This window comes from Amblyraja radiata, chromosome 32 (genome assembly GCF_010909765.2).
Source record: "Amblyraja radiata isolate CabotCenter1 chromosome 32, sAmbRad1.1.pri, whole genome shotgun sequence".
NCBI lineage: Eukaryota > Metazoa > Chordata > Chondrichthyes > Rajiformes > Rajidae > Amblyraja > Amblyraja radiata.
In genome coordinates this window covers 15,484,688-15,499,233 of record NC_045987.1, presented here as the reverse complement: position 1 = coordinate 15,499,233, position 14,546 = coordinate 15,484,688, and the positions used below count along the sequence as shown (strand labels likewise).

The following is a 14,546-nucleotide window of genomic DNA, read 5'->3' as shown; positions in this document are numbered from 1 at the left end:
TCTGACCTGCCTGCTTTGCCCAGTTACAGGGTTATATTCATTGCGACTCTAAGCCCTGGAAAGTTTTCATCCTGGGTGATGCCGCATGTGAAACATCAGCAGGGAACGCTGACGAGACGCCAAGCTTCCCATCTTAACTATTTACTCTGTTTTTGAGATCTGTTACTTTGCTGTAGTCTGGCCTATTGAGTGTGTTAAAAAAAAAACTTTGTCCACATCATGATTCCACCTTCTGCAGAATTAATTTTAAGTTTAGTAAAATGTAACCTAGGGATCTTTGATTATCACAGCGACACTGTAAACTTTGGTGAGACATCAAAGTGCAGAGCCTCACACCCCAGTTTTGTTTTGTAATTACACCAATCGTTAATTTGTTAACCTGTTGCCCAGGCTCTGTTTATCACATGCAGTTTAAGTTTGCAAGACACAGCTCACATTGCTTCTGTTATTTCTCGATTTGAATGTGAAAATAAGAGCAGTGCTTTGTCAGCTTCTGCTTGCTGGGCTTTTTACTCAGTGCAGTCTGATGGCATTGCCTGGTCGGCCTCATTAGCATAGCAGCTGTCAGGGCCGAGCCCAGAGAGCAAACCGGCGGGGGAGGGGTGGGGTGGGGTGGCAGAAAGGAGGAGAGTCGTGTGAGACCGACCGACAGGCAGCAACACAATCAGGGCGAGCATCGAATCAGCATCAGCCCACAATGCCAGCTTGTCAAGGATAATCAGTCAACTGGGGAAAAGCCAGATGGCTTGGGAGAGGCAGCCGGTGATGGCATCCACCTCACTTCCGCTTAACAGCAGCAGTTACACCTGCAAGAAAAATCAGAAACTCATATCCCAGTCTACTAAACACTGCAGCCAGTGCTCTCACCTACCACTGCCATGTGTTAGCAATCACTCACCATTTTTGGCACTCATAACAAGGCATTAACTTTATTAAGGAACGAGGTTGAAAGTAGGTAGTTTTAAAGTGTGTTATTCATTAAGCAACTAGCCAGCAAATCCATTCCTGCAGGTGCTGCCCATCCAGGGAACTTGTGTCACTGCCAAAAGGGTTCAAATCAATTGAAAAAAATGAAGGAAACGGAAAACACAAATAAATTTTAGCTCTTAGCGTATAACAGAAGAGCCAGGAACCTCAGCAAGGGATCTCCAATTAGGTCATGACAGATTTGAACGCCTGATGAAGTCTCCCATAGCAAGGCTGGTCTTGAGGTAGAGCATTGTTATCAGTGCAGCTACTACATATTAATCAACTTTATTGTACTTCTCCCAAGCTGATGTCCAGACTTTTACAGGATGGGTGCTGGGATTGTAATTGGGAAGGAGACTCGTGTTGGACTTGTAATGAGAAAGTTATAATGCTATTTTAATATACAGCTGGCAATAAATGGCAAATGTGCACAAATCCAACAACAATCACAACAGATCAGTCTGTGGACAACCAAAAAAACATCAATAGCTCTAGTTTAGTAGCGGGAAGTCCAAGGTTAGACTGTCAAAATTCTGAGAGTCTGTGCAGCTGTCAGATGGACACAACCTTTCAGAACTTGCGTTACTAACATTAGAGTCTGCATGCAGTAAACACAAGCTGAGGAGTTGCAGGCAGAACATGTGGAGGTGGTGGGGCTGTAAGCACCGAGCAAGAGCCAGGTGCAGGGAACATGGGCAGTTTTGCACCAGCAGTATCTGGCAGTAGAGTGGGTATTACACACACTTTTGTGCAGCGAATGTGGACACAAACACTCAGCAGGTCAGGCAGCATCCCCCGAGAGATGCTCGGGGCAATGACACTTCACCAGAACAGATTTGCAGCAAGTACAGCTTTTTGTTTTAGTGGAGTCTCAGCAGCACAGACAGTGGGATAATGGCAAAGACAGCAGAGGGGGCAGTACAGGCTTTAAATTGTGGCATAGCAACCACTTATAGAAGCACACAAAGGGTGATGGCATGCATTGTATGTTAGCAGAAAGGGTATTACAGGCAGGGGAGGCCAGGTTTAATATCATATCCCAACAAATTCTAATGCAGCTGCCTTGCGTGCACAAGTCTGGTGCAAGTATCAGTTCAAAACTGGAAACCACATCCACTTGCCTGTTACCAACCGAACTAGCTAGCAATATAGAAAGTGTGCATGGCCACAGCATCACAGTAGTTAGCCGAGAGGGATACAGGTCATTGCATGTAACATACACAGGCAGGCGTATCTAGTCACAGTAAGATACTGTGCCAAATCACTCAGTCATCATACCACTTCAGGAGGCATCTACCCGTGTAGATTATTAGATAAACACATGAGCAATGAGGCTTTCGTAACTAAACAATAAATGGGGCTATTAAGAGCACAAGCAGGCAGAGAGATACACGGAGTGGGGACGCTGCAGGGAGAACAAATGGGCAAAAGAAAAACAGATGCGGCAAACTGAGGGAAGATTAACATATAGCGATGGGACACATAAATAGCAGCACCAGGCGTGAGAGGGACACGGTCACTGTCTTCACAGCAATGGAGCTCTTCTTCAAACATGGGGGTCATTATTGACTGCTCTCTAATTGTGCGCAGCTTACACGGTATCTAAATGGAGAATGCAAATAAAGGCTGGCGAAAACGTGGGAGTTTCCCACGGCTGGGCAGCCTGTAACCGGAAGCGTTAACGTGAGACAATCGTCAAGTCTGAGAGTAGAGGTATAGAGGGTTCTCACAAACCCCGTGGGACTTGTGGTGATCTTAGCAGCAGAAAGAAAAAAAGTAGGTTAAAGCAAATCAGAGAACCAAACGATTGTTTTATTTTTTTTGTTAAAAAAACTAAATTGTTGTGCTCGGGGGGTAGAGTGGGAATTTAGCGGAGAGACGATCTCAGGTGGACGCTAGTGACCACCGCACACTCCCGGCGGGATCGCTTTCCCCCAGCCCCCACACACCGGACCCTACCTCTCCCTCTTCCCCAATCGCGGCCCCGCTCCCAACACCAGACGCCGACACCATCACCCTGTTTTACATGGTTTATTGATACATCGTCGCCCCTGTTGCGGCCGCCGAAGCGGGCCCCGACCTCCGGCCCGTTGCCCTCCGCGGCGAGGCGGGGCGCCGCGCTTCTCCGGCCGCTGCCAACCCGGCCCCCCGGTGAGTGAGGTAGATAACCGGAGCCGACAGGCGGCCCAGCTCGGCTCGGCCCAGCCCAGCCCGCAAGCGGGCAGTCCTGCAGTCTCAGCGGCCGGGCCCGTGTGCGTGAGTCGGCCCCGGGGCCCCGCGCTCTCAGTCCCGGCCTCAGCGGCCGCCGCCCGCCCCGTACTTGGCCTTGGTGATGAGGTAGAGCACGATGTCCTGGTGGCCGCCGAAAGCCGCGATGTGCAGCGCGCTCCAGCCGTCGCGGTTGGCCAGGCGGATGTCGGCGCCGAACTTGACGAGCAGCTTGACGAGCTCCAGGTTGCCGGCGATCACCGACTGGTGCAGCGCCGTCTGGCCCTCGGGCCCGAACGAGTTGACGTTGAAGTGGCAGTCGGTCATGTTCTGCAGCAGCGACTGCAGCTCCCGCGTGTTGCCGCGCCGCACCGCCTCCTGGAACATGCGCTGCGGCGCCGCCGCCGCCGGCGACACCTCGGCCTGGCTCATGGCTCCGGCCTCCCGCGCTCCACCCGGCGATGGCACCGGGCGCGGGGGCCGGGCGGCTCGCTCGATGCTAGAGGCCCGCGGCTGGGCTGCCCTCACTCGGCCGCTCGTCCTCAGCCCCACTGCTGCTGCTGCTGCTATTACTGCTACTACTATCACCGCCGCTGCTCCTCCTTTGTCCGCTCGTTGGCTGTCGCTAGCGCTGTCAACCGCGGTGGCGAGCGGCCGTCCGCGGCCCTGCTGTCCGCCTCATGTCTCAGCGCAGCCCCGTACAGCTCCACTCCGCTCTCGCCGCTGCTCCGCTCCCTAGTGAGAGGGCGCCCCGCGCGCCGCCGCTTTTCACCGCCCCGCGCGCATCACCATGACAATGGAACGCCGGGCCGTTTGCCCGGCGCCGGCCAATGGGCGCCCGACTCCCCTCCCCCAACGCCCCCCCCCCCTCCCGCCGCCCATTGGCCGTCGCCCACGTGGCCCCTCGCCCCCCCCCCCATTGCAGCTCGGTGACAGGGGGCGGGGCCTGCGGCGATTCATTAACATCCCAGAGCGTGGGAACAAGGAGAGAAGATCTTCCCAGAGAGAAAGGCAGAGATATTCACAGAGATACTCAAATACACGCAGACACACACACAGACACACACACACACACAGACACACACACAGACACACATGCACACAGACACACATGCACACACACACATGCACACACACACATGCACACACACACATGCACACACACACATGCACACACACACATGCACACACACACACACATGCACACACACACATGCACACACACACACGCGCACACACACGCGCACACGCGCACACGCACACGCGCACACGCACACGCACACGCACACGCACACACACACACACACACACACACACACAAAGTTATATGCAGATGCTCGCACATATACCCAAACAATCGGAGCAATACTCAGAAAGGAGGAGAGATATTATAATATTCAGAGGTAACCCAGGAGCTGTGAAAAACAGTGAAAACAAGCCGAAATTCTGGCACAGCCACAACTGCATTCAAAAAAGCGATGCCCTCAGACATATTCAGACACGCAGAGAGCCATGGGCTGCTGGGCTAACAAATACTGCTCACAGGTAAACATATATATTGAGATTCCCAACAGATTAAGATGTACTCTGATGTCCACAAGAGATAATAAAAAGATCACGGAAATATTAAGATGCAGAGTTATCAGAATGCTGATGGTGATATTCGCAGACGCATACAGAGACGGGTATTCAGACATATCGATCGACGGTGATGTTCAGATTTTGGGTGACAAATGTGCAGAGATATTGATATAGGAGAGGCTGGTGGTTCAACGCGGCCTATCTGGATTTCAGAATGACTTTCTGACATGGTCTTGCATGGCAGGTTTACAAATGATAAAGACCAAGGGTTATATTTGCTGGTGTTTTTTGGTGTCTCAGTGTAGCAGGCAATAACAAATTATTATAGATGATGTAAAATTTGGCCTGATGTGACAGGAGGGAAGACTTTGGTTGTCCACATGATCTGGTCAGCTGGGGTAAGAAAAGAGAGATAATGCAGATAAGGGGAAGTGGAAGAAGGCAAGGGAATGTACAACTGATGGGACGATGCCGAGTAGTGTGTAGGAGCAGTGACCTAGATCTATTTTTCCTTAAAGGTAGCAGGATAGTTAACGGAAGCAAAGTGGTTGTGTTAGAAGTGTACACACGCCAGCGAGGTCGCAGCTTGAAAATTGCTTCATCACGCCACAGAAACAATGCGATCGCACAGGGGAGATGATCCAGAGATTTTTACAAGGATGTTGCCACGACCGGAAAGTAAGCTGTGAGGAAAGACTGGGCCCAGCAGGGGTTCTTTTCACTGGAACAAAGGAGGCCGAAAGGGGGAATTTAACTGAAATGCGTAAAATTCCGAGGGCTGCAGATAAACGTGTTTCTCAACAGAGGAGCTAAAATTAGAGGTTGCAGAAGTTTGGTTGATGCGTTACAGTGGAAATTAGAAAATATAATTCACCCAGAGGATGTGGGGACTGCAGGTGATAGATGTTGGGGGCAGAAACGCTCCTCACGTTGACACATATGTGCTTGAAGGGCCACGAACAGCAGGGCTAACACACACAGTGGAGAGTCACTCACAGGGGGTGGTTTGACCGGGAGCGCTCTCCCCAATGATGAGGGTACCATGTGCGAAATAACATTCTGTGATTCAGATCTTGCGGGGTTTCAGGTACATTTCGTTTCAGAGATCCTTAGGTACCCTGAGATAGATTGACATAATCACAGATATAGTAATATTCAGATTTAGATAAATTCAGGGATATTCTATGTCACATTAAGACACAATATTCTCAAATAAGTGGAGTTTATCAGACACGTGGTCTGGTATTTAGGCACTCGGAGATAGAGAGATATTCTGATATTTAGATTCCCGCTGACACCTTGAATCCTGTCCATCTTCCTGAGCTTCCTATGAAGTGGTGAATGGAACTGTACACAATACACTCGCTGTGACCTGGGGTGTATTTGGTGCTGTTTGGAGCATGACTTGTGTATTCCACGTGTTGGCCAATAAAACAAAGTCCCTGTATTTGCTAGTTATTTTATGTTTCTCACCACTATCAGCGATCTTGGGCATTTAGCCATAGAGTCAGCGGCACAGAAAAAGACCCTTCAGCCCAATTAGACCACACCGACCGTCAAGCACACATTTACCCTCCCACCCCCCCCCCCTCCTCCCCCCACCCCCCTGCTCTAGTCCAATTTTATTTTCCCCACATTCCCATTAGATGCCCCTTCCCCCCAGATTCCACCTCTCACCTACACACCAGTTAGCTAACAGCAGCGATTAACCCACCAACCGGTTTGTTTTGTGAAGGTGGCAGGAAACTGCAGCACCCAGAGGGATATTGTGCAAACTCCACACAGACAGCACCAGGGGGTCAGGATTGAACCCGGGTCACGAGAGCTGTGAGGCTGCGCCACATTAGAGAGTCACAGATTCTTGCAGCACAGAAACAGGCCTTTTGCCCCACCATTGGATACTGACCACCAATTACCCATATGGACTGATCTATCTATCTACCAGTATTTAGTCCACAACGTTCTATGCCTTGGTGATTTGAATGCTTGTCCCGAAACTTCATAAATGTTGTGAGAGTCTCTATCTCCTCCAATCCCTCAGGCAGAGTGTTCCAGATTCCAAACGCCCTCTGGGTGAAAAAGGTCGTCTTTAGATAATCTCTAAACCATTTACCCTAAATCTGTACACTATAATTTTAGATACCTTCACAATGGGGAAAAAGTCTCCTACTATTTATCATATCGATGGCCTCATATTTTGAACAATTCTAACAGGTGTCCCCCTCAGCCTTCTTTGTTCCAAATAAATAAACACAGTCTATCCTGCTCCTCATAACTCCATCTCAGGCAACAAACACCTCAGTTCACCCTTTCCATTACAATCAAATCCTGATTATTAATTATTGTATGATTGATTATTGCACATGTATTTATTGTGTCAACAGGTCTGTAAAGTCACAGTAAGTTAAAAAAAAAATCATTGTTCTATAGCCAGTGCATTTAACAATTAAACACGCTTGACATCCTTCCTACAGGATGGTTCCCAGTACTGTGTACGGTACTCCAGCTGCAGTTGAACTACTGTTTTATAATTGTGTACCATAACCTCCCTGTTCTTACGCTCTCTGCCCTAGCTAATAAAAGCAAGTAACCTGGATGTCTTCTTCACCACCCTATCAACCTGGGACCGCATAGGTTTTCTACGGGTGCTCCAGTTTCCTCCCACTCTCCAAAGACATCCAGGTTTGTTTTGGTAAAAATTGTAAATTGTCCCTAGTGTGTAGGTACAGTGCTAGTGTATGGGGATCATTGGTTAGTATGGACTAAATGGGCCAAAGGACCTGTTTTGTACTGTATCTCTAAACTAAGCTCAACCTGTGCTGCACCTTAAAAGATCCTTGGTCTTGTATCTCTGTTCCTCAAGAGCTTAGGACCCTGCCACTCATCGTGTATGTGTGGCCCAGATTAGTCCTCCCAAAGTGAATTACCTCACACTTAACAGTTTTAAATGTTATCCGCCCTTAGAAACATAGAAAATAGGTGCAGGAGTAGGCCATTCGGCCCTTCGAGCCTGCACCGCCATTCGATATGATCATGGCTGATCATCCAACTCAGTATCCCATCCCTGCCTTCTCTCCATACCCCCTGATCCCTTTAGCCACAAGGGCCACATCTAACTCCCTCTTAAATATAGCCAATGAACTGGCCTCAACTACCTTCTGTGGCAGAGAATTCCACAGATTCACCACTCTCTGTGTAAAAAATGATTTTCTCATCTCGGTCCTAAAAGACTTCCCTCTTATCCTTAAACTGTGACCCCTAGTTCTGGACTTCCCCAACATCAGGAATAATCTTCCTGCATCTAGCCTGTCCAACCCCTTAAGAATTTTGTAAGTTTCTATAAGATCCCCCCTCAATCTTCTGAATTCTAGCGTGTGCAAGCCGAGTCTATCCAGTCTTTCTTCATATGAAAGTCCTGCCATCCCAGGAATCAGTCTGGTGAACCTTCTCTGTACTCCCTCTATGGCAAGAATGTCTTTCCTCAGATTAGGAGACCAAAACTGTACGCAATACTCCAGGTGTGGTCTCACCAAGACCCTATACAACTGCAGTAGAACCTCCCTGCTCTTATACTCAAATCCTTTTGCTATGAATTTTCTTATCAACTGATCATTATCTTTCCATGGTGTACGACTATCCACCTCACAATCAACTATTCTACTAATGTTTGTGTTCTGTGCAAACTTACTAACCCAACCACCGACAATCATATCCAAATTGTTAATGTAAATAACAAACAGCAGGGATCCCAGCAGTGATCCCTGTGTACACAGGCTTCCAAACACAAAAATAACTCTCCATCATCCCCCTCTGCCAATTTTAGATCCAATTTGTCAAACTGCCTTTGATCTCATGAGCTCGAACCTTTTGGACGAGTCTTTAGTGCGGGACTTTTACCCATACCTCTCTTTTCCCCGAAAATCCTTAATATCTCACCATTTATCAAGTGTTTCATTTTCATTCAGTAGATGCCTTCGTACTTCTCTGGGTCGAATCCTATTTGCTATTACTAGCCCATTGATACCTTCCTGCCGTCTAGGATTTTCTTCATCAACTAAGTTATTATGTCCGACCTATTAACACAGATCATGAAAAGCAAGGCTCTGGTAACAAATCACGAAAGGCCGCAAAACGTGGACTGCAGGAGGCTGAAGAGTGAGCTTATAAAATCATGAGGGGAATAAATAGGTTGAATGCACAGACTTTTTCCCAGGGTAGGAGAAGCAAGAACTGGAGGTCAGAGGGTTAATGTGAGAGGGGCAAGAGTTAAAAAGGAACACGAGGGAAAACTTTGACCCTCAAAGGATGGTAAGTATATGGACCAAGGTGCCAGAGGAAGTAGTTGAGCTAGATACAATTAAAACATTTAAAAGACATTTGGACAGGTACATGCATAGGAAAATGTTAGAGTGATTTGGGCAAAACGCATGCATGTGGCACTAGCTTAAATGGACCATCTAGGCCGGCATGGACGAGTTGGGCCGAAGGGCCTTTTCCAGCGCTTCATGACTCTATGAAAACACAGAGACTTCCAATCACCAACTTCCCAATGACCAATCTACATATTTTTCACCCACTGAGACAAATTTTAATTTAAGTCGCTTCTTTTCCCTGCACGTCATGAACTTTTGCTTTCCTAATCAATCTGCTACATGGGTCTTAGTCAATCCATGTAGACTATATCAAACACACAAACCTCAGCGGCCCTTCCTGTTACCACTTCAAAAACAATCAATTGTTAGTTAGAGATGACTGTCCCTTAACAAATCCCTGCTGACTATCTTTGATTAACTCTCAGAATCCTGTTGTGTGCTGGTCAGCGGTTACTCACTTTATGTCTTTCTCCTTTTATTTAAACATTAACCATCTTTGGCACCATGCCAGAAGCAAAATAGGTTTGAAGATATTAGTCAGAAACTGCACTATATCCTTCCTGCTTTTAAGGGCCTGGGATACATTTTACCTGGACCGAGCAATGCCTTTGTCAATGGGTGTCACTCCCTGTACTTCACATTCATATATCAGTACAATCCCTGTCTTCCACAAAGACAGACATAAAGAATTTACATAGAACAAAGTGCGGCTCACCTTCACACACGAGCTGCTGTTTGGTTTCAAACAGGAAATAACAGGAAATAATAGATTCAACATTAAATAAATCTCATTCTTTTAACATTTTTTTTTCTGAAGACTTTACTGACCATCTTCACTCTGCACCTTTTAAACTCTTCCAGCCTTTCAACAGAATTGAGCTCTTGGTATTCGTCAGAAACATCCCTTTTTTTTGCCTCGTTCAGGAATGTTGGCCTGCCATTCCCAGCCTTCTTCAAGCCACGTTTTAGTAATGGTCACAATGTCATACTCCCGCGTGTACACTGGCTCCCTCAGTTGCATGGCCTTTCTTTCCTAAACTCCTTGCATTAACATAAAAACAACTTAGTACTGCCAGACCTTTCTACTTCCTTTATTCTGGCCTTTGTTCCCTCTGCCTTCCAAACTCACTTACTAAACCCCCACCTTCCACACCCAGCTTTGCTTCTCTCTCTCTCTCTCTCTCTCTCTGAATCTTCCATCAGATTCCCATCCCACTGCTGAACTCATAGAAACATAGAAAATAGGTGCAGGAGTAGGCCATTCGGCCCTTCGAGCCTGCACCGTCATTCAATATGATCATGGCTGATCATCCAACTCAGTATCCTGTACCTGCCTTCTCTCCATACCCCCTGATCCCATTAGCCACAAGGGCCACATCTAACTCCCTCTTAAATATAGCCAACGAACTGGCCTCAACTACCTTCTGTGGCAGAGAATTCCAGAGATGCCCCATATTTAAATCCACCCCATTGGTCCCAACAAAAAATAAAATAGTCTAACTTCCACTCATCCAACTTGTAGAGGCCCAACTTTCCCAGAACTAGTCCTGATGCCTCAGGCCTCTCTACCCTCCCTTGGGTAGCATTATCTGAGCATTCACCACCTTTCCCGATACTCATGGAGAAGATTACTACCTTTGTGGTCCTGCTTTTCATCACAAACCTAACCTACTGCAATCTGCCTCATCTATATTTCAATTGTAATCCTACGGACCCCGATATATGTTTACTTTCCTCCTCAGATCATTCTTCAAGCTGGCATCCTTGATCCTGGTATCAGGGACCAGGTCACTGCCCCAGTCATAATGCCATAAGTGATAGGAGTAGAATTAGGCCATTCAGCCCATCAATTCTACTCTGCCATTCAATCATGGCTGATCTATCTCTCCTTTCTAACCCCATTCTCCTGCCTTCTCCCCATAACCTCTGACACCTGTACTAATCAAGAATCTATCTATCTCTGCCTTAAAATCATCCACTGACTTGGCCTCCACAGCCTTCTGTGGTAAAGAATTCCACAGATTCATCACCCTCTGACTAAAGTCCCAGTCTATGTCCACGGAAACACTCACAGCACAATGAACGCCACTCTCCGTACCCCTCTGATGGAAGAATTCAGAGATGACTCTTGGTTAGATAGCATAATATACTCAGGGGGCAACAATTCTGTTGGGGTGGTAAGGGTAGGATGTGATGAATCTTTCACCTTACACTCTGCCTCATGGATACGCTGTAGAGACGGCAGCTGCTGCACACCGTCTAAAGTCAGATCCTGGGCTACTGCAGTTGCCAATACTTCCTGCATTTGTGGTTGTCCAGGATGTGAGAAGCATCCTGGATTTCCCATCTGACACAGGATGTGCATTCCACGCGACGGAGGATTCCTGCCATGTCGCTGTTTGGCGGAATAACTACAACTCCAGCAACTCCCTCAGTCTGACACTTAACATTTGGATTAAACGAAGCAGGAAAGCAGCCGGCTGCCATGTTATTCTCACCTTATCCCTATTTATTTCTGCACTTTATTTCAGACAACACCCCTTTTCCACCCTGACCACAGCCCCAGCCTTGAACTCTGTTCAAACTGCAGTGCATTGAAACTGCACCCTGTGTGTCTGTAAAATCTATTTAACCCACGCCCAAACTCCCTGACATATGACCACACCTCTGTGGATAATATTCACCAAGTATTCGGAGAAGCAGGTGACCACGTAATTCTCTATTAACCGCCACTGATAAGTAACCCATTTACCATTGACCAACATAGAGAGTTTAAACACAAGTTAAGTTTTACATGCAGATCTAAACTAAAATTTAGGATGAAATCACCCACAATCATATTCACATTCAAACAGTAAAAGACTCAGAGCATCATAGAATTATCATCTCATAGACAGAGTACATTTGGCCCATCAAGTCTATTGTGGTTGCTTGTCGAGTAATCCCGTGTGTCCCATTGCTCTGCTCTTTCCACACAGCCCCGCATATTATTTTCTCTCATGTTTCTATTTAATTCCCTTTTGAAGACACTGATTGATTATATTTTCACATAGGCTGCGAATACTAGAATAAATAGTCTGAGTAAAAATGTCTTGTCCTATCCCCTTGAATCATTTGCCCAACATTGTAAATCTTTGCTTCCCGCTCCTGTATTCATCTTTAATGGGAACAAAGTTTTCTCTCGTCTATTTAAAGCAGCTACAATGTTAAAATCTCTTATCAACTTCCTTCATTCCAAGAACAACAATCTCAGCATTTCCAGGCAAGCACTCCCTGGAATGATTCTAGTAAACCTTTGCTGCTCTCACTCGAGGACCTTCCAAATCATGATTACCAAAATTACCCCAGTATTGGCCGATACATTATTTTGAGCAGCTTTCACAGTATTTCCTTGCTTTGATGCACTTTGCCTCTATTTATTAATCTGTCAACCCATATCCTTTACTGACCATTCTGTCAACGTGCCACGGTGCTCGAGTTGAGAAGCAAGGATTCGCCATCATGCTGCTGGGGCTCCAGTAGGGAGAACGACAGGCTGAGAGAGAGTGAGAGAGAGAGCGTGAGAGGGAGAAGAAGAAAGAGAGAGTGGTACAGCGAGAGTGACAGAGTGAGTGTTACAGAGGGTGTGTGTGAGGGAGAGTGAGAGTGAAGGAGAGAGAATAAAAGTGAGAGTTAGCTAGTAACAGAACAAGACAAAAAATGAGAGTGACAGAGGGAGTGCAAGTGAGGGAGAAAGGGGGGGGAGAGAGAGGGAGAGAGGGAGAGGGCGAGGGAGAGACAGAGAGAGAGACAGAGAGAGACAGAGAGAGACAGAGAGAGACAGAGAGAGACAGAGAGAGAGAGAGAGGGAGAGAGATGCAAACTGCAAATACAGGAAAGTGGAAAGGCACTATAGTGGGGATATTGCAGATTTCAATTCCTCCAATAATTTAGAATAAAAACAAAATACTGGAACTGCCTGTACCTCACCAACAGATCTTCCAGATTGAGGATGACTTGCTTTCACTTCAGGGTTCTGAGGTAATTGATTAGGCCAATGTGCGGCTACAGTGCTTTGTACAGATGGGTAAGAGATACCTGAGATGTAGGGTCAGTGAATAGTTTGGTAGGTGCTACGCTCCTTTCACCATTGACATCAGCTTCTGTCTGATCCTGATACATAGACCTAAGGTTCTCCCATTCCAAATGTTCCTCTCCCTTTCGGGCCAAAAATTCCCAGGAACCAGTTGTATTCCCTCAAGGAGGCGTTGAGAACATCCTTGAATCCTCCACCAGAGGAAGCATGGTGGTGCAGCGGTAGAGTTGCTGCCTTCCAGCACCAGAGACCCGGGTTCGAACCTGACAACGGATGCTTTCTATATGGAGTTTGTGCGTTATCCCGGTGACTGTGTGGGTTTTTGCCGGATGCTCTGGTTTCCCCCCACAGGTTTGCAGGTTAATTGACTATTGTAAATTGTCCCTAGTGTGTAGGATAGTGCTAGTGTACTGGGTGGTCGCTGTTCAGCATGGGCCGAATGATCAGTTTCTGCAATGTATCTTGAAAGACAGAGCTTGGGCGACCTGTTTGGGGAGTCTGCTACAGGGCACCTGAACAACATGGGCAATCTACCAGAATCGATGAGTCTCAATACTGGGCATTGTTGCCTGTAATGGAGTGACTACACCTGTGCACAATATTCCAAATTCAGCCTAACCAGAGTTTGATAAAGCTGCAATATGATTTCCTAACACTTATACTCAATGCCTCACCAATGAAGGCAAGCATACCATGTCCCTTCCTTACTACTTTATCTATTTGTCCCCTTTATTCCAGGGAGCTAGACTTGGACCACGAGATCTCTTTCCCCATACTTTTGTACTATCTCATACATTTGACCTCACAAAGTGCAACACATCGTACTTTCCCAGATGAAACTCCATTTGCCATTCCATCACCGATATATTTGTAACTGATCTATATCCCACTGTATCCTTTGGCAGCCTTATTTGCTGTCCATCACGCCAATAATTTTGCAAAATTATGAACCAACTCATCAACATTCATGTCCAAGTCATTAATACATGTCACAAAGAATAGAGGTCCCAGTGCTGATCCCCGCAGTCACAGATCTCCAGCTAGAATAGCCCCCCACCGCTGCCCTCTGTCCTCTTTGAGTAAGCCAGTTCTGAGTCCAAACTACCAAATCACTATAGATCCCATGCATCTTAATCTTCTGTGAGATGCTTTACTTACGTCCAAGTAGACAACCTGCACTGCTCTGTTGATCCTCTCTAATTACACCATTCTCTTCCAAATGTGAGTAAACGCTATCCCTCGGAATCCTCTCCAACAGCTCCCCTACCTCTGATTATCCCTATTTCTTGCATCATCTCTTTTCCCTTCTTTCCACCCTATTCTCCAATCCACTAGGACCT

The 14,546-nt window shown here is 46.9% G+C and overlaps 1 protein-coding gene across 1 annotated transcript; it reads right to left on the bottom strand.

The window, feature by feature from the left end:
* Positions 1–1,347: 1,347 nt before the first annotated feature.
* LOC116990734 (NOTCH regulated ankyrin repeat protein) lies at positions 1,348–3,961 on the bottom strand. The gene has a single exon (XM_033048663.1). It carries the CDS (start codon positions 3,607–3,609, stop codon positions 3,265–3,267), a length of 345 nt encoding a protein of 114 aa, XP_032904554.1. The 5' UTR covers positions 3,610–3,961; the 3' UTR covers positions 1,348–3,264.
* Positions 3,962–14,546: the final 10,585 nt, after the last annotated feature.

What these genes read in the sequence shown, in the direction of transcription:
- LOC116990734 (XM_033048663.1), bottom strand. Translation starts at nt 3,609, where the DNA reads ATGAGCCAGGCCGAGGTGTCGCCGGCGGCGGCGGCGCCGCAGCGCATG.